The 27,975-nt window shown below is 43.7% G+C and overlaps 1 protein-coding gene across 1 annotated transcript in view; it reads left to right on the top strand.

Moving 5' to 3' along the window:
• Positions 1-27,975, top strand: part of rgs11 (regulator of G protein signaling 11) — a 149,530-nt gene that overhangs the window by 108,410 nt on the left and 13,145 nt on the right. The window contains exons 11-16 of the mRNA XM_041206915.1: positions 1,184-1,211; positions 5,071-5,132; positions 9,190-9,303; positions 11,535-11,650; positions 13,840-13,927; positions 26,088-26,226. Coding sequence (XP_041062849.1) covers positions 1,184-1,211; positions 5,071-5,132; positions 9,190-9,303; positions 11,535-11,650; positions 13,840-13,927; positions 26,088-26,226 — 547 coding nt within the window. The remainder of the gene's footprint in view (positions 1-1,183; positions 1,212-5,070; positions 5,133-9,189; positions 9,304-11,534; positions 11,651-13,839; positions 13,928-26,087; positions 26,227-27,975) is intronic.

Genomic DNA, 27,975 nt, shown 5'->3' on the forward strand with positions numbered 1-27,975 from the left:
AGGACCCCTGAAATCATGTCATTGCGAAAATTCAGGCCAGGGTCTCTGTTTGGAATCTCCCCATGATAGAAACATCTATAATTTGCTTATATGAGGCCCATAGTCCAAAAGTGACACTAACTCACTGGCAAACCCAAATCACCCACTAGATTTATAATAAACATAAAAGAATTTGCCTTGTGTTTGAGTTGGTAGAAGTAGACAATTTAAAAATCAAGACGACAAAGCGAAGGCAAAGGGTTTCCTTTTCCATGCACTTGTCTGTGATTTTCCTCCTCATCTACTTTAATGGGTGAAAAGTTGCAGGCTGCTAATCACAGAAACAGAAAGCAGCAGGGCCTGAATTTTTCCCGCTTTGGGCAGGCTCAGTGGGAGCAGGCGGGGGAGGTCGCAGAGCTGATCGCCACCCACGATCAGCTACACACCTCCATTTTATGCAGGCCAGCCAATTAAGGCCTGCCCAGCGTAATACGCGAGTGGTAGCACTGAGTATTACCTGTGCGGGCGGGGAGAGGAGGGAGAGTCGGTGCCAGCGCTCTTTCACACATGCGCGTGCAAGAACACAGAGCTGCCTCAGGGAGACTGACGCGCTTTTGGAAAACAATAAATAAAATCAATAAAAATTTAATGAAACATGTCCCCTCACGTGACTGTGTCACATAAGATGGGACATGTTTTTATTTTTCAGGAAAACTTTTATTTAATTCATAAAAGCTTTAGGAAACCTCATCCCGCTTGTGGATGAGGTTTCCTAAAAAAACGTAAAGGCCACTTGGCCTTTTCGCCTGCCCGCCAACCATGAGGTTGGACGGGCAGCATAAACTTGACATTAGGTATTTCGTTAATCGTCCTAATGGGCCTTTTAATTATCGGTGGGCATGCAGCCGACTCCGGTGCACGCCTGCCAAACAAAACATCGTGAGACAGAGCGATAACATCAGGATGCACGCCTGACATCATCGGGCGTCATTTTACATGCTGGCATGTCGGGCCTGCCCCCGCACGCTGACTGAAAAATTCTGGTCCAGGTTATTGATTAAGAACATGGAGATATTTTGAGATAATAGTTCAGTATACTTAGAGAAAACAGATGCAAACTTAAGTCCATCAAATCAACTAATAACATAGTTGTATGGTTGAACTTGGTGTTGATAGCAAATAAACTGTTCTTTATTTTTTACAGAAAGAATAGTGCATTCTACAAAAGAGAGGTAAGAGCATAAAGAGCATTTGTTCAAAATGCCTGTATTGAGATTTTCTAATGCAGACAGAAATGGTTTATAATTCAGTAATTTATTGTCATTGATTTAGCTAAGCAAGAGCTATTTGACATAAATTCTTCTTCATTCACTGTTGGAATGCAATAATGTAAAATGAAAAATGCAATGCTAGTCTCCTGATTGGGCATCCATTAAAATTATATGCATGGCAAGGGTTGGTGGATCAGATTTTTTACCCCTTAGAGTTTAAGTAATCACTTTAGGCATAAGGCCACTTCTTGGTCGGTTTTGTTTCATCATCATACTGACGAGAGTCCAGCAGACAGTAGCATCACAGAGCAGGTAATAGGCCCTAGCATTAGGCTCATCACTAACAAGGAAAGGAAACAAGGTAGATTGGGGGGGTGAGTATGTCAATACCTCAAGTCCAAAATTAGAATTGGGCACCTGCACATGGGAAAGGGGCTAATCAGGTCCCCTAAAAATCAGATAAAACCTCAAAAAACTCAAATTATAGTACACAAGAAAATTGGTAAAATCTAAGTAAATGTGGTTGAAAAAGCAAAATGGCAAGTAGACCTGGATGTCTCACACAATGGTAAGATTAATGACAGGTGACTAGTTTTATAGTGTGCCAGGCAATTTTGATATAGGCTTTTCTCATTCTAAAGTGTTGACCCCCCCGATGCAAGATTCTCCCATAATGTCTCAGTGACAGAAAAGGGGAAATTTTACCCCTGCCTGGCAGGCAGGAAATTAAAACTCCCTGGGAGACCCACCCACCAATGATTCACTCCGTCCCCAAAGTCTTCAAATTTAACCTACTCTTCTGAGCAGGCAACAAGGACACCTACAGGAAGCTGGGAGGGTTCGTCTTTAAATATGCAGATCAGGTTATGATAACATCATCAAGTCCCAAATGCAATTTTAACCAGTGGCTTGAGCAGGGAACCCATTGTGACTTTTCAATCAGATGAAACTAACTGGAGGAAGATTCAGGGCCACGAGAGGCCCGAAGAGTTAAGTTTTTTAAAAATAGTTTTCACTTTCCTTCTGGGGCCAAAAGGGGCAGGATTGCCCCTTCCCAATGGTGAAACCTTTACAGGGCAATCTCCCCTCAACTTACCTTAGAGTTGGAGACCGTTCCTTCAGTCCCGACCAGTGGCCTCCTGCTGTACAGCGTTCTGCTCCTGCCTGCCGGCCGGTGAGCTGGCCTCTCCCTGCCAGCTTTGGGTAGGCAACTGACTGGAGACATGCCAATGAGGCTCAGGTCTTAACATCTCCTAGGCCTCGAGTTGCTGAGCTCACTGGGTTTGCCATTTGCTTTGACCCCTGCCCACCCAATTCCTGCTCCCAGTTAGAATTGGGGTTAATTCAAGTGCGATTCAGAAATGGCAATACAGAAAGCAAGGTTAATTGTGGGGAAGAAATATGTGCAAGAGTTTCAATGTAATGCTGGCACATATCATGGCTTAGTTCAGAGCAAGTCAAAAGATACACTCAAGTGTGACAGTGATAGGAAGCAAATGTGGCACTTTATTGTGTTCTTTCAGCAAGCTTTATATACGTACTGGGCCGAATTCTCCAGTCGGCGAGCGGGGGCAGGGCCTGCTCGTTGACGGGTAAAATGACGCACAGTGACATCAGGCGGGCGTCCCAGCCTTGCCGCGCATCATTTAGATTTTCAGTTTGGCGGGCTCGCATCCGAGTAAGGCCTTTTAAAAACTAATTTAAATAATTAAATGAGCTGCCCGTCCAACCTTAAAGTTGAGGCACCTCTGTGCCTCAGGATGATTTCTGCACTCTTTCGCACGCATGCAGGGAATCCTCCCTACCCACACAGGGAGCGCTCAGTGCTTCCGAGCGAGCATCAGGCTGGGCGGGCCTTAATCGGGATCGCGCTCGCTCCCGCCCACCCCCGCACAACCCCCCTGATGGGGTTCAAAGTTCAGCTCACTGAATTTGGACATAATGGGACAGATATCAAAGTTTGTTGATAATATCAAACTAGACAGAGCAACAATTGCAAGTAAAACAAAGAAGACTACAGAAAACAATAAAAGAGCATAAATCAGAAAATAATTCTTTTGAAGATGGTGGAATATTGATTTTTGTGAAAATATGTGATATTTCTTGTGCTAGAGTTATTTTTTAACAGTTTAGTAAAAGGTTCCTTCAAAAGAAATAACAGTGGAATTATGACATGGGATTTGCATTTTGCTCTGAGGAAATTGAGGCCTTCATGTTGTTTAAGTCTGCTGTTTGAAACTTTCCCTAGTAATGTCAGATTTTATTATATCTAAGAAGCCAAATATATAATTACAGTCAAAGGATCTGGTACCTAAAGGGTTAACGTGGGACTGCCCTCATGGTGATGTAAGAAGGCACATGACCTAGAGCTAAGGCAGTCTAGAGATAGGTAGCAACATGTAAGGATCTAGTGTGGGGTCCTCTCCATACCTTTACCCTCTGCTGTAATTATGTACATTGTTCAGTACTGTTAATAAAGTAACTTCAACAAGACTGTTTCATGGTGCCCAAGCAGCACACATCACAGGTAGCAACAACAGAACAGATCATGGGATTGAGAAAAAATATTGATTTCTTTTGGAAGTGATCTATTTCCAGCTTCACACATACTGTTTATACAATGATTGGATTTCTACTTTTGACCTGGAATGGAATCAGATTTGCTTTTTACCTTATGTTGTGCACGAGATTTCTTTATTACCTGTGATAACAACAAAATCTATCACTCCAACGTCTTCAGTAAAGTGCTTGGGATGTTTTTATGTTAAAGACACTGGCCAGAATCTTCTGCCCCCATAAGAGGCGAGAAAGGAGGCTGGCACTCCTGAGAATCTGGAGGAACCCACCTCCGCTGGAAGTAAATTCTGGGCTGGGAGGTCCATGGTCAACCTCCCGACCCTGCTTCCACTTGAGTCCCATAAGTAGCTAATTAACGACTACTTAAGGACCTCTTCCCACTTCCCCTGCAATCTTCCTAGCTCCAGACGAGCCTGCTGACATGCAGCCTACACGACTGGTAAAACTGTGCATGTCAGCTGGAGTTGGGTGGGGGTCCCTTAATCAGTAATAATGTGTGTAGGATCGAGGGCATGGACATGGGGCGGGGGGCGTATGGCTGCTGACAGCCACCCCCTGTCCTTTCTGCTGACCAGCATGGACTCCTTTTTCTGCATCCCACACCCCGTGAGACTTCACCCTCCCTCCCAACAGCAGCTTCCTTTTTCCTTGGTGACTTCACGATTCTGGGACTCTGGGGAAGTGTTGTTCCGGCAGCATCCATGGCATCCTCGATAGCACTACAAAGCGCAAGAGCTGCCTGTCTCTGATAGACCAGCAGCTCTTGGTGGGGAGGGCAAGAAGCCATATTCTGGGGTCTTCAGTCTGGAGGAAGGCCTGCCTTTGGGCAGAAGATATGGCAGGCCTTGCTCCTCAGTCAGTGTGCTGATTAGTACATGGCATAGTTATTTTGCAGTAGCTTTCCACACCGTACTAAAGGTGTATGATAAAGGGAGGAATTTCCACATGGGCTAGAGGACAACATTTGAAATATTATCTGGTGAAAGTAGTGTTGCTACTAAACTATAGTGAATATTAATCATGATTTCTGTTATTTAAAATTATCTGTTTATTGATACTGTCTTACAATAGGAGCAGCAACTACAGCATGCAACTTGTTGCAAAATAAAGCTTGAGTATACAGAGCAGTTTGCATCTAAAATTTGTTAAACTTTTTAATTTTGGATCTGCATGAATATTAAAACCTGATTGAATGACTCATTTTTTTCTCTTTTTCGCTGCAATTGTCTCTTTGGACAACCAGATTGAATATTACAAAAAAGCATTGACTAGATCAAGAGTCAAATCGTCACTGACCTTGGAAGGGTATGTTTTTTTTCCATAAAATGTATTATTAATCTAACATTGTAATATAGATATATTCAAGGATTTTTCTCCAGTGTTTATTTGCTTTTTCATCTTTGGTAATGTTATCAAGATGTTAATTCCTTGTTTTGATTATGCATTTGAAAAGTGTCTGTTACTTTGTGAATACCTCACAAATGGTCATTATTCTTGTATCAGCCTTCACGTGAATGTACGTAGGCTATTCATGGGGTTTTGGAGCCGATACAGTCCTCATCTGAAATTTGAATACATATACTTTCAGCAAGAAACAGCGAATGGCAGTCAAGGGTCGGATCCTGGGATGATTTTTCTCATCTGTAGCACAGGGACTCTGAGGCTAATTGTGTTGAGTTGATGTATCTTCTAGGATGAAATATGGTGCCCCATATCCCCAATGTGCCAGAGGCACGAACTCAGCACAGAATGGACTGGTCTTGGGCACATTCCTGGCCTTATGGCTCAGCTGCACAGCAAACAAACTCATTGATCCATCAAGCTAATAATTACTTTGCTTTATGTCTATTGGTTTGAATCAACAAGTTGATTACCTCACTGTCAGCAATATCATATCAGTTTGGAGATGATGGTTTTACCACTGAAAACAGAAGAATGAGCACCTTGTTATAAGAACGTTCGTACAAAGCAACACACTTAGTAAAAGTTAGCCTAAGAAAGTCTCACTAGGTCATGTGTCCACTATTTAATAATAGTGACCCCTATTTAATAATTGTACCTGAATAGTACATGATAAGGTTTAAGGTTATATAGTGGAGATCTAAGATCACTGCATTTGGAGAAGGAAGCAACATTCTCCAAATGCATTTGGATTCTTGTGTCGAGATGTGTCTTCCCTCACTCAACATTAGTACAAGCAAGCAGTCCACTTGTTGCACTTGGTGTCATATAGCTGGACATGAATGAAATAAATCATACTGGATGAAAACTAAATTCCTACCTGCCTCTGTTCATTTTAATTCTCCTTCTCTTTTGAGATATCCTAGAACCACAGATGATCTCACCAAACTGAGTGGGAAGGCAGTCTACAATCTAAGACCTTTGGAATAGGACATTAAGCCTCTCGAACCTGTTTCATCATTCAGTTAGATCATGGCTTATCTGTATCTTATCCTTACCCATCTTGGTTCCATAACCCCCAATGCCCCTGACGAATAAAGGTCGATCAATCTCAGTTTTGAAATTTCAATTTCCAAAACCTGTCCACCATCTAAAAGGCAGAAGTCATGAGTGTGATGGAATACTCCCCACTTGCCTGGATCAGTGCAGCTCCAACAAGACTCAAGAAGCTTAACACCATTCAGGACAAAGCAGCCCACTTGATTGGCGCCCCATCCACAAACGTTCACTCCTTCCACCACTGACGCACAGTGGCAATAGTGTGTACCATCTACAGGATGCACTGCAGGAACTCACAAAGTCTTCTTGGACAGCACCTTCCAAACCCACAACCACTACCATCTGGAAGGACAAGGGCAGCAGATAGATGGGAGCACCACCATCTGGAAGTTCCCCTTCAAACCATTCACCATCCTGACTTGGAAATATATTGCCGTTCCTTCACTGTCGCTGGGTTAAAATCCTGGAACTCCCTCCCTAACAGCACTGTGGGTGTCCCTACACCACATGGACTGCAGTGGTTCAAGAAAGCAGCTCACCACCACCTTCCCAAGAGCATTTATGGTTGGGCAATAAATGCTGGCCTAGCCATCAATGTCCATATCCCATAAATGACTTTTAAAAAATTTAGGTAGCCAGAACAGCTTTTTGGGAGACAGTGTTCCAGATTTCAACTTTGAAGAAAGAGATGCTTCTGTTGAAGTATTGACCATTATTGAACAACCTGGTTCTAATTTTATTATTCCCCCTTGTTCAGGACACCCCAACGGAGGAAATCGTTTCTTCCCATCAAGTCCCTTAAACATCTTAAACATCTCAATTAGATCGCCCTTTTTCTTCTGTACTCCAAGGATACAAGCTTAGCCCATGCAACCTACCCTCACAGTTCAACCCTTCTATCCCAGTTACCATTCTGGCTGAGCCGTCTAAGGCAGATCTTTTACAACGGATGTTACAAAATGTTACCATTGAGCTCAGCTTATCTATTAAGGTGTCAAATTCACAGAAAGGCAGAGCTGATTCGCCTTTGGATAAGGTATCTGAACCGGCATACTGCAAACAATAAAAATCATTGAACATTCCAGTGTTGCTCACATGCAATGCTACTGTAGCAACACCATTCATTTGAACTCAACGGGGTCGTTGCTGAGTTAGACTGATGGATTCTCCTCTTAGGTGGGGGTGGGTGTTGTGGGGTGGGTGTTGTTGTGGAGGCGGGGCGATAACTGGCTTGACTAAAGCCAACACTAAAGTCAAGCTTTTTAACAGAGAGCTGCAAGGGCAGTCAGGCTCTGTTCAAGGGAAAGCTGTGTAGCTCTTTGCTGAAGTGAAGAAACGAGAAGTGCTGGAAAATGGGTAGAACATACTGGTGGAGAATTTCCATAGAAATATCCCAATTTTCTGCTACAACCTTGGCAGAAAACCCAGAGAAACAGCAGAAACTACAATTTCCAATCTTTTACTGGATTTATGACAGGACATCAGGAGAACCCACCCTTCCACTACCCCCCCCAGCCCCTCCATGGATATCCTACCTCATTCTACTTAAGTCACATAAGGCTGTGGGAAAATGTGATGTTTTCTTTATATTATTCTTGCCACCACTAAGACTACCTATTTCCACCTCCATAATATCGCCCAATTTTGCCCCTGTCCCAGCTCATTTGCTGCTGAAACCCTGATTCATGCTTTCACTACCTCTATACTTGACTATTCCAAAGAACTCCTGGCGGGTCTTCTGGATTCTATCCTCCATATTCCTGAAGTCATCCAAAACTCTGCTGCCATGTCTTAGCTTGCACTAGGTCCTATTTCCCTATCACCCTTGTGCTAGCACCCCGTCAAGCAACGTCTTAATTTTTAAATTCTCATCCTTGTTGTCGAATACTTCCATGGCCTTGCTTCTCCCTATTTCTCTAAACTCTTCCAGCTCTACCACCTCCTCAGATATCTGCGCTCCTCTAATTCTGGCCTCTTGTGCACCCCAATTTTCATTGCTCCATCATTGGTGCTTAGACTGTGCTCTGGAATTCCCTCCCTAAACCTCTCGGTCTCTAGCTCATTTTTTAGGATATTCCTTAAAACCTACCTCTTTCACCAAGCTTTTAGTCATTTGATCTAATATCTCCTCTTTGGTGTCTTAGTTTGTTTCATGTTGCTCCTTGGGAAGTTTTATCACATTGAAGGGGTTATATAAATGTAAGTTGTTGTTGATACATTATACTGATTGAGCAAAGATGGTGATTGCTCTGTATTTTCACTCGCTGTGAAGTGGAAGTAAATTCATGGTGCATATCAAGTCTGCCTTCACTAAATGTTTGATTGGTTCACCTTCAAAGATACTGGAGAACGTGTGCTTGAAGACATTGGGACGCATTAGAATTATTGCCACATTCCAGGTTAGGCTATTGTTCAAGCGGGTATAAGCCAGTGAATCAACTCCCGTAAAAATTGAATTTCACAGCTTTAAACATTTTACACTATAATTAACATACTGGGGGCTGAGCAATATAATGAGCTACAGTTTAATCCTTTAGGACCAAATTCAAATTCTGTACATCTTGATAATTTTCTCTCTGCTAAGTATAATGTCCTATGTAAAATAAGTCTGTCAACCCAGTTTCTAGTGGACATGAGCCCACAGCACAAGATTGTTCATAAATTGTCACTACAGTGACAAACTTACACAGAACATAAAGATAGTTGGGGTGAGAAATAAAAGTGTCACAGTGGTATAAGCACTCTCCTATGACTCATTCAACCTTAAATTGACACTGCCATGAGGCAATATCTTTGGGCATTTATTTTGATAAATGCCATCTCCTTTCTGCTATTTCAGTCTAAAGGTATCTGATAAATATCTGCGATTATGACCCGCGGAAGTCTACTTTTTTATTTGCAGGTTTGTGAAGCATTGTGAGCAATATCTTCCGCATGATCCTATCATGTCTGGCTGTCTTCCCAGCAACCCTTGGGTTACAAGTGGCACTTTGTACTGGACAATGAATGCTGATTTGTAAGTGTTAAAAGTGTTTTATTATAAGAGTTGATAGATCATTTTCAAAGCACAAAAGTAATTGGGATGGTCATTCTGACTGGAACACCCAGAAAATACCAGATTCATGTGTGTTCCTTCCAGCCACCACAGGATACCTTACAAAATCTCAGAGGGAGGAACATCCAATTAAAATGTTTCAGAGTATGCCCATCCTCTTCTTCTACCAGGTTCTCATCAGGCTACTATGGCTGGTCATACATTTCCAATCACTGTCAGGCATATTTAGAGATGCAAATATGCCAAATAGTGATTTTTGTTGTTCTGATGTTATCAGACAGAAAGATCAACTGCCCAATGATAGAGACAATGAAAAGGTAAAAAACTCAGGGAATAAAACTTAAATTTCAGATTTAACTTAAAGGAGACAGATTAGTGCAGATTATCTGTTCCTTTCACCAAAGAGACTGATGTGTTCTTCAGAATTATCATTTCAAAATATTAAAGATCTCTTAGGTTCAGTATCAAGGTACCTTTTCCCAGCACAAAGCATTTTCATAAACTGTCTGTCTATGATCACACCATATCTCAGGATGCATGCCCATACTTATGTAATTAGCTCCACAGAATTCTTGTAACAGCCATAAAACAGAACCTCAGTTTAATCAAGGATTTATAACCAATTATAAAATCATAGAATGATACAGCATAGAAAGAGGCCTTTCTGACCATCATGCCTGTGCCAGGTCTTTGAAAGAGCTATTCACTTTGTCCTATTTCCCTGCCCTTTCCAATATCCCTGCAAAAATTTCCTCCAATTATTTATCTAATTCCCTCTTGAAAGTTATTATGGAATCTGCTTCCACCACCCTTTCAGACACTGAAAATTCTAACCTTTCTCCTCATTTCATTTCTGGTCTTTTGCCAGTTGCCCTAAATTAGTGTCCAATGGTTATCAGCCCTTCTGCCACTGGAAGCAGTTTCTCCTTATTAACTTTATCAAAACCTTTCAATGATCTTGAACGCCTCTATTAAATCTCCCCTTAACCTTCCCTGCTCCAAAGAGAGCAACCCCAGCTTCTCTAGTCTCCCTACATAACTGAAGTCCTGCTCCTAGTAAATCTCCTCTGCACCCTCTCTGAGTGCTTAAAGTGTGATGCCCAGAGTGGAAACAAAATTCCAGCAGAGGCCTAACCAGTGATTCATAAAGGTTTAGCATAATTTTGTTGCTTTTGTACTCCATGCCTCTGTTTATTGAGACAAGGATCCCAAATGCTTCTTAAACTCGACTGGTCCTGCCACTTTCAAAGATCTGTGTACATTCACCCCGGGTCAGACCTAAAAGTCCTGGACTTCACAAGCTGGCAACAGGAGACCAATATGGTAAAGGACAATCTCCTAAAGCAGCCTTTGACACAGTTGTTAGTGGTACCAGGACTATCCCCATCAGGAACTTGGTGGTGCTAGTCCATCTAGCACAGTCAGTGCAGTTGAAAAAGTAACAGATCATTGCCCGTTAGAATCATCCTCAAAGCCACATATCCATTATTCATCCCTCCTGTTCCTGTGTGTAGAGATATAGTTAGCAGTAGGGGAAATAAAAACAGGCTGGTTTCTATAAATGGGCAGCTTATCCATATCACCAGCCTTATGCATGGATGGCAAGTTGAAAATCTAGACTAGCGATTCTATACAACAGTACCTATCTGCCATGGCACAAAGTGTGTGTGCACACTTGGAGGTGGGGTATGGGAGAGGTGGGGTGGTGTGGGGAAAAACTGGTCTTAGAAAGTATGACAAAATAGGTGATAGTCAGTTGCCCATTTAATAAGCTGCCCAATTACCTGTTGCATTGGTTTAAATGGAAAAGAAAACTGATGGAATATGAAACAGGCTGACAAGACCAAGACCACGTTTACCCACTTGGCTGCTTGAGAAACCATCATGTTGGACCATACTACTAAGGTGTGTGAAAGATCATGCCAAAAATGATGGGAATACATCCATCAAACCTATCATCCTTTCTTCGTCATAGTAAAATCTGCTACTATTTTTTGACAAGATAATCTCACAGAAGCAGGTCCAAATATTCGGATTTGAAATAGCCAAGAGCATTGCTGAAGCATTTGATTCTAACCATATGACCAAACATTGTATATCCATGCAGTCTAATCTGGATAATAAAATATTATTTCTATATTAATAAACTGTTGATTAAAAGTTGATTGTCACAGATTTCTCTCCAATAACAGAGTGACTATTCCAACAAGGTTACGTGTAGAACGCTGGGCATTCAATTTTGGTGAATTGCTCCATGATCCCTTTGGTCGGCAAGAATTAAGATACTTTCTGGAAAGAGAGTTCAGTGGTAAGGACGACTAAATCAAATTAATATAATTTTTTCATGTTTATAATATGTGATACTGATTATAGAACTATTCATAAAGGTTTTATCATTTGTTTAATTAACTTATTTTCCATCCCCCATTTTTATCTCCTTGATCAACCTAGTACATCATTCTCCCACTGCAAATGGATGAGTGAGGCCCTGCCCTGTGGCTTCACTAAGATTTTACAGAAAGATGCTTTGTTCCAGTGAATGGGCAAAGCAGTCCAAGGACAGAGGGGACACAGTGAAAGATTCCATCTTTCAAGCTGGAATGCAATGTTTTTCGCTACAACTTTTCCCCATAATTGACAGCATTTACCGACCTGAACTAAGCAATAGTGATAGACAGTCCAGAGTCTGATATCCATTGTTTTCGAGTTGTGAATCAGACTTCTGCTGAAGCATCCTTTATCTAAACCAATTGTGGCCCATTGTTGACATGTGAGGCCTAGCTGCCATGAAGCATCTGCACTTCTATTGTTTGCTCACTTATTTATCCTGTCTGAATCTTGTGGGCACTGTTGTTCTAATCAGTATTCATATTTAGTGCCAGTTTAATATTTCTACAGTGATCAAAGTTAAAGCACTTTTAAAAGAAAAAATTGGATCATACAATTGATTTGATGAAAAATATGCAGTGGTATACTAATTTTGTGACTTTACATAGCTCATCATAGCAGCTCTGTTAGAATCCACAGGCTAAGCATCTGTATTATGAACCAGGATTTCAGGATAAAACCATATTTATTTCATAAACGTTTTCACCTATCTGAAAAATCTGAGTCAACATGGAATAAGGGGCCATGGGAAGAGACACACACCAAACCATATCTTGGAGCATTACTGGGGAGAGTATTGTTCAAACTACAGTCTGAAGGCTGTCAATCTGGCCCTTGAAGCCAAAGTGACCTGGTTCTTCCACTTTTATTTCTTACTGGTCAGTTTGCCTAGTTTAAATGTCATGGCCTATGGATTTAGAAATCCAAATCTGATTGGCTGATGAACCCTAAATCAGAGCATCAATGTAAGTTAAATTACTGTAGTTTTCTGTACAAACTCTCACTTTAAAAACACAAAGACTTCCTGGCATCTCTTGCAAACTGCAAAACACATAAAAAAATGAGATTTCTTACACAATACATGTACCTAAAAATAATTCCAATTTTTAATATGCATGCAGGAGTTTGATTGCTAGCATCCAATTATGCAACAAATCTTAAATTTGATCCACAAATAACTCTGTGCTAGGATGAACCACAGTGAAATCTTCCTTGCTTAGAACAAGATAGTAGGGTTCAAGTACACCATGGATTTGGTGTATGCAGTGTCACAACATACCACATGCATTTTCTGAACAAAAGTGAATGATGGTCTGAGAATGTGAACCAAAGTGAATATACCAGAAGGAATGGGCAGGATTTTTGGCCCAATATAAGGATGAGTACAAAGGCAAGTGGTGGGGAGAGGGGGGTAATTTTGCATCGATGGTTGGCATGCCAGTTTGTGGGCAAGATCCCACCCCGAACCATTTTTTTCGAGGCTGGTAGCTAAGATAATTTAACGGCCAATTATCAGGGGCCAACTGGAATTTTTCAGTCAACCTGCAGGTCTCCACAGTGCTGGGAACACCACAGCTACCTGGAGATGGTCTCCTGGCGAAAGGCTGAGGGCCCAATACTCCAGAGGCGTTAGAGGCCGTTTCCACTTACTTAGCTACAGATGTGGCTCCCCTCCACAATGGTGTCCCGACTGCTATTTTTCATTTCAAATGAGTTAAAGTTACTGACAGGGCCTCTCAAGATGGAGGTACCCTCTCCCTCTTCCTTACCTGCAATGGCAGACTGCAGCTCCTTTTGTGCTCCTGTTGGCGCTCCAGCTTCGAGAGCTGCCTATAGTCATTAATTGGATAGTGAGTCTGCCCTCTAGCCACCAATTGGCCAGTTGAAGCAAAATCACTGTCAATGACTGCTTCTAACACAGTTTTGGACTGGGGCCTCTATTTGATCCCAACATTGGGTTTCAGACCCAAAACCCAAAATCCTGCCCAATATCATGTTTACTGAACTGTAGAGGTAATTAAGAGAATGTAAAAATCAATGTGAAATAAACTTTGGCTCTAAGAATAAGACACCAGTTTCTATAATAATTAAATGTATTTCAAACACTAGCGGAGAATCTTAGTTTCTGGGAAGCTTGTGAAGATGTTCAATATGGAGAACAGTCAAAAGTTGAAGAGAAAGTAGAGGCCATCTTTGAGTAAGTTTATCACTTTGTACATAAAAACTGCAAATAACTATTATCTGTTTTATAAGTACTTTAAATCTATAATAGTAACAGTTTCAAAAATAATTTTCTGAATTTTGAGAAGTGAAATAATCAGCAAATATAGGCCTGAATTTTCGCTCCGAAGTTGGGTGCGCAAAGTCAGGAAATTTCCTGATTCCATGAACCTGATTCGGGAGAAACTGCCGCGACCTGCCGGATTTTCATTCCGGGGGCACGGTACGAATTGGAGTCAGGTCCACCGCAGCCAGAAACAGTGTGGAAGCAGCTACAAGGGCTGCTGAGTGCTGAGGCAGGCTGTTTAAAAGGCCCACCTCAGTCATCTGGGACTTCATCCCAGTTATGATAAAAACAGTAAAACAAAAAACATCCCTCCTAGCCCTCATCTCCCAGTCTCCATGCTCCATCCATGCCAACCTATGCCTGTCTACCCACCCTAAGGCCCCTCATTCCCTTTATGCCACTCTACCCACCCCCTCATCCTCCATGCCAACCTATATCCCCCTACCCACCCGCCATGGTCCTTCATACCCACCATGCTAACCTATGCCCCTCTACCCACCCCCATGGCCCCTTATTGCTCCAATGCTAACTTAGTGCAAACCCATGCCAACCCATAGCCATCCCCACTCATCCACCTGGCCCATTATAGCCCCTATGCCAACTTATGTCAACCAATGCCCACCCACCACCCTTTGCAGTTAAATCCTTCATGTGAACTCACCCAGTATCTACCATAATGCAGATTTCAGGAACCATGCTGAGATGAAATAAAATGAAGTTCTAAGTATCCAACACAGACTTCACTCCATATGAAAGAACTCTCGTGGATAAAAGCCCATTCAATGCATTTAAATCTCTTCAAGCACTTAATCCTTTATATAAAAAAACACACGTTTGCATTCATGACGACACATCAAAGCCAGATAACCCATGTATAACCATTAGGAGCTATCAATCAAACTATGAATTTACAGGACCCCACTGTGATAATCATGGATTGAAGCAGTCAAGCAGCACTAATACTCTAATGCCAACCCTCAGGCTTATGTCAACAAACTGTTATTGAAATTGCAATGACTGATTTTTTTTAACTGAGAGACACAGCAGGCTGTTTTTCTTCAAAATTTAAAGGACAGGGGATTTAAATAACTTGACAGCTTGACAGTTCCATAGACCACATCCATCTATTTTGCACATTTATGTCAATTCTTAATGATCCAAAAAGGCTACCTAACCTCTCCAAAAGGGTACCTGACCTCTCCAAAGAACTCTGGTAGGTTTAGATCAATTCCACAAATTGATAAAGAGATCAATAGACCCCATGAATCATATTTCAGAAATCTTGGTGACAAAAATTGCTTCTGAGTGAAGAGAGCTGCATATTTAAATGTGCATTGCCTCTGTGAACTGCGCATGTATGAAATGTGTCCTTCCTCCATTCGCCTTTGAGCACATATAAATAGGGGATTAGGTTGTGTGCTAGGAGAGCTGTGAGACTGAACAAGTCAATAAACTCTCTCAACAAAGAAAAGCTCTGTGTCTTGGTTTCAGCTTTAACAACTAGCTTGGATCCTATTGACGAGGGAAGTGGCATCTGATGGTGAGGAGCTGAGGGAAGGGACATTGTCAGTAGGAAGCCCACCTGCTCCTCCTGGCCCATAAGGACCACTGTGTAGGCACTTGCCTTCTCCTCAAGACTGTCCTCATGGCTACACAGCTGATGAGTTTACAGAGACCCAAAAAACTTGGCCCCAGGCTAGCCACTCTTTAAATTTGTGATGCGTTTTTATGACCTTGTTCACTTTTAGAATGTTTCAACATTTTTCTCACATTTTTGAATTTGAATTTGTCGCATATTTTTCTCATATTTTTTGCTCTTTCGATTTTTGCTGGCCTCTGGGGTGACGGTGAGGGTGAGCAGAGCCGGGGGTGCAGGCTGTATACCTGCTAGGAGCAGTCCTCAATAAATCTGCCTAAAATTAGGCTATGTTTACAAGCTGACAGGTCCTGGGCTTCCCCAGAGCCCAAAAAATCACGCCACAAGTTCCAGGTTTGAATATAAGTGGGCTCTCTGGAATGTGTGGTTCCATTGCAGCTCTCAATATCGGCGAAGGTCTCAGCATTTGTCGCTGTTTGGGCCACAAGGTACAATATGACTCTGTGACACACTAGAACAGGGGTTCCCAAACTGTGGGTGGCAACCCCAAGTGGGGTCTCGGGCCGAGTTTTTGGGGCCGTGAGATCTGAGATAGCAATAGCGACTGTGGAGTGACAGCCCCTTTAAATGTGCCTGATGCTTTTGCGGTGAGCATGGCCTAATGAAATGAGCTGTGAGGCCTGATAACTGACAGCAGCAAAGCCTGATAAATGGTAGGTCTGATGTTATCTTTGTATGCCTGTACCCACAATGCTCAAACTCCCCAACTACCCTCTCCCCAACCCAATCAGTTACTCACCCCACCCACCGCACCCCCCCCCCCCCCCCACCCCCACCAACCCCAGTCAACAGGTCTTTCCCCCACACCCCACAATTTTCACTCTGGGGTCGCACCAAGTGTAAAATTTTAAAATAGTGTCACAACAGGAGAAAATTTGGGGAACACTGCACTAGAACTAGGACCTGCCAATAGAAGCGAATAGGCATTAACCGAGCACCACAGGTGGCCCAGCAGATCCCAGGAAGCCCACTGACTGAAAGCGAAAGAGATCATCCTGATTTTACTTACGCAAATATTCTGGAATATGTGCAGCAGATTCCTGAACTGGACACAGAATTTGCAATAACATTAATTACATCCCAGACTTTCAGTGGAGTTTGTTCCATGTTTTGTAACTGCCACCAGCCGTTTGAGGCTTTCCAGTTGGGTAGCAACAATAACACTATGGCATCGCCTGCCAGAAAAACTCATTTCTATTGTAAATTCGTGAAGCAATCCCAGAAAGTCGCTGCTGGCAATGTAATGTAGATTAAAGCAAGGTGAAGAAGGACTGGTGCTTTGATATTTTTAAAAGGTCGAGCAGCTGGCAAACTGTGCGGTACTGTGGCCTGGGGAGTAGAAATCTAAATATTTGGGTCCCAAGCAGACGGGACAGAGACAGTCCAATTCTTGCAGTAATGTCCAGACAAGATTTGAACCTCAGCAAATTGTATGAGCCTCCTGATCTCGTAACAATGCTGTAACTGCTGGGTGTGCTTCAAAGGTGGCACGAAAAGGCACTAGCATTTGTTACAGTCTGTTTTTGTCGTGATCCTCTCATTGAATAAATTGCATGTCAAGGAATGGCTAGATCTACACCCTAATGCAAATTAACCTGATTGCAGCCATTTAGGGCTTGTAATTAATAGGGACATAGAAGCAGGAGTAGGACCATTCAGCCCATCGAGCCTGCTCCACCATTCAATACAATCATTCTTTTTATTCGTTCATGAGATGTGGGTATCGCTGGCTAGGCCAGCATACATTGCCCGTCCCTAATTAAGTCACATTGCTGTGGGTCTGGAGTCACATGTAGGCCAGACCTGGTAAGGGCAGCAGATTTTCTTCCCTAAAGGATATTAGTGAATCAGGTGGATTTTTACAAAAATCGGCAATGGTTTCATGGTCAGCAGCAGACTTTCCGTTCCAGATTTTTATTGACTTCAAATTTCACCATCTGTCGTGGTGGGGTTCGAACCCAGGTCCCCATTACCATGGGTCTCTGGAATACTAGTACAGTGACAATAGCACTATGGCACTGTCTTCCCAGCCTCATGGCTAACCATTCACTTCAATCCATTTTTCCACACTAGCCCCATATCCCATTATGCCATTGGTATTTAGTAATGTTGTAAGAATCCTGTTAACAATGCGATTTATGGCCTTGGCATACAACTCAGTATTGGATGACTAGAAAGGGAGCAATGATTGAGTCAGCTGTGGCTCAGTTGGTAACACACTCATTGCTGAGCCTCTAGGTTCAAGTCCCACTCCAGGCTTGAGCACAAAATCCAGGTTGACAGTGCAGTTCTGATGGAGTGCTTCACTGTTGTAGTTGCTGTGCTTCAGATCATATGTTAAGCTGAGGCCCCACCTGCCTGATCAGGCGGATGTAATAGATCCCATGGCACTATTCGATGAAGAACGGGGGAGTTATCCCTGGTATCCTGACCAATATTTATCCCTCAGTCAACATCTCAAAACCAGATTATCTGGTCATTATCACATTGCTGTCTGTGGGAGTTTGCAAATTGGCCACCACATTCCATGCATTACAACAGTGACGACACTTTGAGACATCTGGTGGTTGTGAAAATCGCCATATAAATGCAGATTTCCTTTTGTTTCAATGGGCAGAATCTTTTGTTCCCTCCAGCAGCAGGAATCGTGGTGGACAGTGCCACGTAATTTGTAATGAATGAAAAAAATCAGTTTCCCATCATTGAAATATATCGGGTACCTGTAGCACAAGCTGCACCAAGGCTGGGCATGGGAGGCACAACCAGTGTGGAGGGGTGAGACAGAGGCAGGACTTCAGGAGAGGGAATGGGGAGGACCAGAGGGGTAGGGTGAGGTGGAGACAGGGCTTGCTGGGGTGGGGGGCAGGAAAGACCAGAGGAAGGGTGAGATGGAGGTGGGCCAGAGGGGAAGGGTGAAAGGCTGCCCGGGGGCATATTTATGACACTGTCCTGGGAATGAAGCCACATTGTTGGGGACATGTTTAAGATACTGTCCTGGGAATGAGGCCACACTCTCAGGGAAATATTTAAGAGGCTGTCATGTGAATGCAGCCATAATGTGAAGACCACGTTAGAGGGCTATGCATGGCACACATGTCTTGGTCATGGTTTTGGGTGGGGAAAGGCCTCTCTGGGCTGTTAGTTGTGTGCAGAATGATGTGTCGGACATGGTCAGTCAACTAAGGCATTTACACCTGGAGGTTCGAGGCATGGTATTGGGAAGCAGAGGGCAAAGTTATATTCAGGAGAGGTATCTGGATTCGGTACGTCGGCAATTGTTATCTCATGGGGGTGTATTGGATGGACTCATGGGGTGGGTCTCAAGAAAGGGATGGGTCAAATCAGCAAAGGGCATGGGACATCAACATTGAGGGGATCAGAGGGGAGAACAGGAATAATCGTGAACAGTGATGTGGTGAAAGGTAATGGGGGAGGCTGAATCAGAACAGGAGGAATGGTAATTAAGAGGTAGTGACTGTGGAGAAGGATGGAAGGAACTTGGCGGGTGACAGGGGGAGGTTGGGAGGTGTTGGTTGCGTTCACAAAGGTTAGGAGCGCCATCTTCACTGTTAGTTAGTAATGACACAGTTTGAAAAACAAGCTTGAAAAAATGATATGGGAGAGGTCTTCAGGTGTGTGGGTGGAGATTACAACTACTATTTTGGGCTGATTAAACATTCCGCCATAAGGTTCTTGATAGAGATAATGATTGGAATCCTGAAGATGCAAGTCCAATGTTTGGACCGGTAAGGTGGGGCTCTCCAATACTCACCTCAGTGTCGCTTATCATTGTTGTTTGCTCCACCCTGCACAACCTTGCCTTGCAAAAGGAGGGAATGTGTTGCCTGAGGGAGAAATAGAGGGACGAGATGTCTCCTTGGAAAAGGAGGACATTTAAGTGGATGGGTCTGAAGAGGGTGAAGATGTAGACAAACCACAAGAAGAGGCCATCGCATGGGAATGACATGGCAGACGTGCCTGTGACAACCTGATAGCTGCAAGAATCTGGGGGAGTAAAGTGCTGACAAATTCTCACAACCACTTGTTTCTTTAGCCTTTGCCAACTGGAACACCCCATCACCTTCAATCTCAGCAAGAAGATACCCCAAAAGCTCAGTGCTCTCACAACGATTATTGAAATATCAGTACTCACTGTAAGCCCTACTGACGGGATCATCCTTGGAATGGATTAAACAGTGGCGAATAAGCCATGGCAACATATAGCTGCTGTGGAACCTGAAAACACTCTCTTCTCACACATCCTTAAGCACCTCCACATAGCTTAGCCCTTTCACCCATGGCCTCACCAAGTCAGTGTGCATGGCAGCTTAGAAGCGGCTGCAATTCCAAATTACACAGGGATGCACTCATGTCGGTCTGACACCTGCTGAATGAAGCAGCCTGACCACACACATCACTCTTTTAGGCATAACCGCAAGGGCGCTTCAATAGGGAGCAGCATCATGACAGCACCATTTGTCCTGTCGCCAGCTCTCAACAATGCAGAATGTTGAGGTATCATCTTGCTACTGCCCCCCAATTGTCATTCGCACATGATTTAGCAGCAATTATTAACATCTAGATCATGCAGTAAAGTCTTGAGGAGTGCTGATTTGTCCTCACAGAGAGTGTCTCACCAGGACAATGGTTTGCTGAAGTGCAGCCACTCGGGACCCTGCAATTATTGGAAGCCTGACAAGTCGCTATCCTAGATGACCTTTGCATTAGGGTTAAATCTTGAGCAGTCATTATTGACACAACAGCCAGTGACCAATTCTTTCCTTCATGGACCCTGCTGAGGTCATTGGAGAATTACATATGCATCTCTTTGAGAATATGACCGTTCTCCACGTGGTACAGCTCACAAGACCATTCTTGATATATACATCTTAAGTCAATGAGAGCCCTGTCATGCAATGAATTCCACATTGGGTTGAGTGCTGTGCCTTTAATCAGGGACCACTTAAAGCCTCACTAAGCAGCCGTGAAAGTCCAAATAAAGATCGTCGGAAGAAAGGAAACAGCGTCGTGAAGATGAACTCACACCTCTTGCATCACACACTCACCCCTCTTGCAGTCATGTCTGAGGTTCACATTGGATCCTGACGTGCCTAGTTTAGCATCATGCATGCAGAGAGTAAGAAATCGCCAAGGAATGCCATTCAGCCTTAAACGCAGGCTCTATATCTTCCTACAGAGAGGCATGGAAGTCTATGGGCTTTGAAGTTTTAAACTACATTTTTTATAAACTGCTTCTCATAAAATAAAGGCCATTCTAAATGACACATTGGACATACTTATATAACATGAGTTGTGATGACTACTCCTGCCACCCACATACAACAGACATCAGTGCAACAGCAGCAGCTAAATCAATATCCTCGAGGAGCACTTCTCCTGAGGCCAAAGCATGGTCTGAGATAATAGGCTGATAGACAGTGCATTAACCAGGCATCGGTGGCATAAATGATGTGCACTGCCTGATGTTGCAGATGTGGAATTATAGACGACTCACTGTGATGGGAATGTGTGAGAATTTATATAGCTGAAGATCCAGATGGGATTTCATTGGGGCGGGGTGGGGGCTACATTTTGGATCCTTAAATGAGCGCAGAACATTGAAGCCAATTGAATAGAACTGGAATCCATGAGACTTGAAGAAGGATAGATTAAGCATAAATTTGCATAAGTGAAAGGTATACACAATGGGGGGGATTTTCCCCTCGTCGGGTGGGCGGGCCCGGGAACTCCTGAGAGACCAATTGCTGTCTGCGGCCAATTAACAGCCAGCCAGCCTGAAAGGCGTGCTAAGAGCATCAGCGCTGCCACGGTGGGGGCGGGAGGAGCACCAGCGCTGAAGTCTGCGCGTGCACGGGGGAGCACACACTGCGGGGTGGGGGGTGGGGGGGGGGGGGAGGCACAGAGCTGCTTCTGGGAGCTGATGCATTTTAAAATGAAAAATAAACTTTTTACATATGAGATAAATATGTCCTCACACGTGACTCAGTCACGTGACGAGGGACAATTTTTAAAAAATGTGAAACATTTTTTATTGTTTTTTATTTTGGTAACCTCATCCCACCCGTGGGTGAGGTCTCGTTAAAAATGCAAAGGCCGCCTGGCCTATTCGCCCGCCTGCGGGACGCTTGCCCGATGTCATCGCACACTATTTCCCTCCCATTCCCGCACGTGGGCACATGCCCGCTGCAGGATGGAAAAGTTCTGCCCAATGAGTTAACACCTAAGCCATCAGTGCACATTCAATATTTTTTAATCTTTCTAACCCGACCACTACTCCCAGGTGCAGCCCCAGCATTCGCAGCGGAGGTGGAGGCAGCCTGCTGGTTGCAATGACTTGTTGTCAGAGATGACAGCAACGAGCGTCCTCTGGTGGCCCGAGGCCTTGAGGGCCCTGGCCCCCAAAGGGTCTCTTGCTTAGGTGCAGGTGCATTCTTCTCGGCCTGACCTGCTGGAGTTGATGGAGTTACTGGCAGAGGGGAGTTGGAGCAGGAGGGCACCATTGGAGTGTCCTGGGTGGATGCCCACTTGGTGTCTGACTGGTGTTCTTCCTTCCTTTGGGTGCTTGAGTGCGGCGAGAGGTGCCCTGTCCCTCTCTCAACTGGCCACTGCTGAAATGCACTCATGGCTATAGGTCCAAGCCCAAATCCGGCAGAATCTGCAGGACCTGGGTCTCCAAGGCGGCCACCACCCTTCCCATGGAGACTTCGATGTGATCGCATGCCAGAGCCACCACATCAGACAGAATGTGGACTGACTCCTCCATCCTTTGGGCCCAGCCTGCGGACAGCCTCTGACAGCTCTGCCTGATGTTCCTCTGCCTGGTTGCATCTCCAAAATGTCTGTTAGGGCCTTGTCTAGAGGCATGTCATCAGACTCAGCAGGGGCCTGGTCTCCAGCCATCCTTCGAGTGTTGGAGACCTGGGCTGTCACTGCCTCCGCCAGCTGTGGACACGTGTTTGTGAGGTGATCACCAGATAGTGAACCCGAGCCTACTCTAGAACTAGGTTCCACAGAGGTGCGTGTATCTGTGCGGGTGGAGGGTGCAGGTGAATGCCTCCTCTGGGGATCCTCAGGGTTCCTCCTCAGTGGTGGCCTGGAGGCTGGGGCTCTGTCATCCGGAGGCCAACGCCCTCTTTTTCTTGCTGGTACCTGGAATAGAGAAAAGAGAGAAATACTGATTGACTGAGCAGGCACGTATATTAAAGATCACTCACAGTCATTGCCCGCATCTTGTCAATGTATACTGGATGCATCCTCACTGGCTTGTTGGGGAAGGCTGATCTCGCCTTCTGCGCAGGAACGAGCTTTGTGGCCGGTTCCTTGAGAGGGTTCGGATCTCAGGGTGCCACTTCCAGTCTTGGCATGTTCTCTCTTGTTGTGGGCAGCCTTGTCCTGCAGAAAGACGGAAGAATTGACTGTGATTGACTGAGCAGTGCTGAAGCATGCATGCCTATTGTATCTGCTGATCCCTCCCCAGTAAGTGATTAAGAAGCCATTTGTTCAGCAACTTATTTGAGATGGTGAGCTTAAAGTGGTTGGCACACATTCGGTAATGATGACCCATCTGGTGGGCATGTGGGACACCCCTGTGGACTCTAACCCTTAGACTGCCTGATGCCCTTATGAGAATGTGAGGTTGAAGCGGGTAGACATTGTGCTTACCCTGGCGGATCACAGCAGATCATTCACCCATTTACTGCAGTGCAGGGTGGTCCTTTTTTGGGTCCCATGGACAGTACCTCCCCAGCGACCTTCTTCTAAGCTGGCACGATCAGGTGGTTTTGAAGGGGTGTGGGGGTATTCTCCTACTCCCTTCCTTCAGAAAGAGGACTCCCATCTTTCCTGGACGGCCTGAAGGAGAATTCCCAAGGAAGCCTCGCTGAAACATGGGGCCGAAGATTGCTCCCTTTTGGGTGCCATAGTGGACGTCTTATCTGCAGCATCTGGTCTGTTGTGAGTGAATGCCTGTGCGAGTACAGTTTAAATATGGTACCATTACCCCATGAGGTAACAGCGGGGCGGGTGACTTCCTGCCCACCCTGCCACGAGATTCACCGAGCTCCTCGCTGATGCATAATTAATGAGCTGAAAAACAGAAGATTACACATGTTCAGCCATCCAGCAGGAATCACACCAACTTCCCCATCCACCATTGGGCTTAGCCTCTCGAAGGAAGATTTCGCCCAATTTGGGTTTTAAAGTTTCTTTCCTAATCTATCTTGGCAGTAGTTTAGTGTCGGTCTTGCTGACCACACTCTTATTAGTTGTATCATGCCACTACCGGGGTGCTGAAAGGCAAACTAGATGCACCTTGGTCTTTTCTTACAATCTAGCAAGTCCTATGTTCCTATGAAAGCAGTTCCATTGTTCCTATACTTAATGCTCACCCTGGTCCAATACTACATGGCTCAAGAATGTTGTACACTTTGCACTTTGACCTTGACATTTACTCATTACTTCTGAAGGACTAATACAACAATTCCAAAGACAACTGGGCTACAGTGTCTTCTTCTGCTTGTTGTTCTTAATTTTTTTTATTTTTCTGTCTCTTTATTCTCTCGCTCCTTTTCTTTCTCTTTCTATTTAATTTGACTAATTCACCCTATTTCCTCCCCCCATTGTTCGTTCTATTTCTTTCTCTATCATTTTACTATTTAGTTTTGTTGATTAAGGAAATAAATCATTGGGCATTGCATTCGAAAGGTCCCAGGTACAATGTTATCATTATGTCACCCTGATCAATTTGCAGTTTTATCTATTTATGGACCAATTCTTCCTTCATTGTAAAGACCGTATGCCCTGATCTACCGTGAACAGTGCAACTTGAGGTCTTCTCATCTCTTGTGTCTAGTGCACAATCATTACATTTCAGATGTTATTCTTTCAGGGAATTTTTGTTGCCAGTTACTAAAGTTATTTTAATACAGATGTTACCCCATTAATCTGGTGTAACTTCTTGAAACAAAGCCTGGCATTTTATCCTAAGAACTTCAGCCTGGAACCAATAATTTGCAATTTATTGATCTCAACATATTTACAAACAATTTCCCACAGCAGTACTTAAGCCTCAAAGCGGCCTCAAAGGAACAGCAAGGTTAACATCACTACAATGATCCTTAGAGCAGACCAGCTGTGAACATTACCATAAGACATCCGCAGGTATTGAGATAAAATTCTGTCAATTCTATTAAAGGAGCTAAGAACATGCCAGGACTCTGATATATTGGGTTATTTGATGTTGTGAAATATGATTTATTATTCCAATATTCTTCCCCATGTTTTTCCCATTTTTCTCTGTGTTTTCAGCATTGCATCATCTGCAGCCAAGATACCAATTTCCAATCCTTCACCAAAACTGCTTTGAACTTTGCAAGAACAGTTCAGAGGCCTTCTTCCTTACATTTACCTTCCTTCTTGGGCAAGGCATTTGAACCCCACCCACCCCCCCCCGCTCCCCTCTCTACAGTGACTCTCCACAGTGATTTTTTAAATTCATTCTCGGGATGTGGCCTTTGTTGGCAAGGCCATCATTTATTGCTCATCCCTTAATGCTCTTGAGAAGGTGGTGGGTGAGCCACCTTCTTGACCCAGTGCATAATGTGTGGTGAAGATATTCTCACAGCGCTGTTAGGGAGGGATTTCAAGGAAGCAGAATTAGAAAACAACATCATTCACTGGAATGGCTCCCTGAGCTTACAACACATCACAACCAAACAGTTTTATCCCTAAAAGTCACTGTCAACTAAAGGAATCATGCTGTGAACCACTGTTATAGATTTGCGCTATTAGTGCTCAATTGATCTCACTGAAACAAAGGGCAGTAGGAAAGAAAACATCATTTCTGGGACTGTAAGAGGACGTGTGAAGGGTTGTATTCTATCCCTGATGGTGTACTCTGTTTTGCTGTAGCCATCTTTGGTAGGAATCTAATGTGGCAAATAGTGTTCATAATGTTTCAGTATATAAAGGCCACGTACAACTGGACACATGGGCGTACCACTGTAGAAGCAGTCTTAATCTAAAAGGAATGTCTCACTTATTCAAAGCATTAATGAAGCAGTAAAGTAAAAATGTCACATTTTGCAGGCTCAGAATTGCTGATTACACAGCATTTGGGAATCTTCGTGTCGTGTATCTCTGTGCCCCTTTTCACAGCCTGCCTGGTAGTTAGATACCTCCACTGCTAAGATCCAATATTTTTCCCCTCCTCAATACACTACAGTGAGAAAAACCAAGTGACTCCTACTGGCAAATATATTTATCCCACTGTTGAAATTACAGTGAACAGGCTTTCTCAAAAAATCTGGCTTAATGAGAATTAGCTCCAGACTCTATTAGAATGTTGACCTTTTGACTTTATTATTAATTATACAAGATTTGTGTTACTTGCAGACAGTTTCTGGCAGCAGGAGCCAGCAAATGGGTGAATATCGACAGTAAAACAATGGAAAAGACCCTCGATGGATTACAAATTCCTCATCGCTATGTCTTTGAAGATGCACAAATGCATATTTATATGCTAATGAAAAAGGTAAGTGGACTTATAACATATCAAAGTTCTTTTGTGATCTATATAATATATTATACATACATATATATGTGTGTGTTACATCCTACATTGTATCTCATAGATGGTAGATAAGCTTTGGGGAATCAGAAGCTGTGTTCCTCACTGCAGAATTCCCAGCCTCTGACCTGCTCTTATGGCCACAGTATTTATGTGGCTGGGTCCAGTTAAATTTCTTGGGAAAGAAAATTACATAAAAAGGGCTTCCATTATTTTCAAAAGCACAAAGCTCCTTAACAAATGTTTCATATTTTTTTTTATTCATCCACATGGGCATCTCTGGCAAGGCCAGCAGTTACTGCCCAGCTCTAATTACCTTTGTTCACAGGGCCTTTAAGAATCAACATTGCTGTGGGTCTGGAGTCACATGTAGGCCAGACCAGGCAAGGACAGCAGATTTCCTTCCCCAAAGGGCATTAGTGAACCAGATGGGTTTTTGCAACAGTCAGTAATGGTTTCATGGTCATCATCTGACCCTTAATTCCAGATTTTTATCCCACCACCTGTTGTGGTGGGATTTGAACCCAGGTCCCCAAAGCATTACCATGGATCTCTGGAATACTAGCCTAGTGACAATACCACTATGCCATCCCCTCCATATCAGGAACTTGACAACTATTGCTATATATTTTTAACAAAATGAAGCCACACAACACCGCCCACATTATCACCAATTTAGCTGTACTAAACTGGGGTCTTACCTGCATTGTTGGATAGGAAGCATTATAATAGCATTATTTTAAATAAATAAAAAAACCTTAATGTGGTATTTTCAATATCAAAGAAATTATTCACAAATACTCGCATTCAGAGAATACAATGTTAAAACAGCAGGACACTAGGGCCAGGATCTTTAGGGCAGGGCCCGCTCGCCAACGTATAAAATGATGCGAGATGACGTTGGGTGGAACTCCTGACCTCCCCCCGCTTCATTTCAATTTTCAGGTCGGCGGGGGTGCAGCCAAATCAGCTGTGCACCCGCCGACCTGTCAACAGCCTATTGAGGCCATTTAAAAAGTAATTGGGATACTTAAGGGACTTGCCCGTCCAACCTTAAGGTTGGCGGGCAGGCCGGGAGCCCTGGTGGGCTTCAGAAAAAGAATGAAACCTCATCCACAGACGGGATGCAGGTTCATGAGGGTTTTTAAAATTTTAATAAATGTATGCTTTAAAGTGATGGACATGTCCCAACACATGTGACAGTGTCACATGAGGAGACATGTCAGGGAAATTTTATTTTTGCCCCTTCACCATTTTTAAATTTGGTGCCAATCTCCCTGAGGCAGCACTTAGCCTCAGGGAGATGAGTGCGCTCTTTCGCCCGCCCGCATCCGCTCCTGCACTCTCCCCTCCCACCCCCCCCCCACCACCCCCAATGGGGGGAAAATTCTTCCCTAAGAATTGTAAATTTTGTGTAAAAACTGGTTAATTCCACTTGTTTACTGCAACTAATTTTAACTCCGTATTTGCTAAAACCATAAATCTTTGCCATAGGGAGTAAAGGGCTTTAAACACAAGATACTTGTGGAGAATGTTGAAATGACAAAGTAAATTTAGAAATTTTCATCAGCGTAAAGGATTAATAATTAACACATAAGTGATCATAAAATTAGGAACGTGGCTTAGTTTTTTGGTTTCTGACCATTGACCACTCCGATCCATATTGCCGGCCGTGAGAGACAGATTCTAAGCCCTATGGTGAACAATAGGCAA

Source organism: Carcharodon carcharias, chromosome 15, assembly GCF_017639515.1.
Source record: "Carcharodon carcharias isolate sCarCar2 chromosome 15, sCarCar2.pri, whole genome shotgun sequence".
Classification (NCBI taxonomy): domain Eukaryota; kingdom Metazoa; phylum Chordata; class Chondrichthyes; order Lamniformes; family Lamnidae; genus Carcharodon; species Carcharodon carcharias.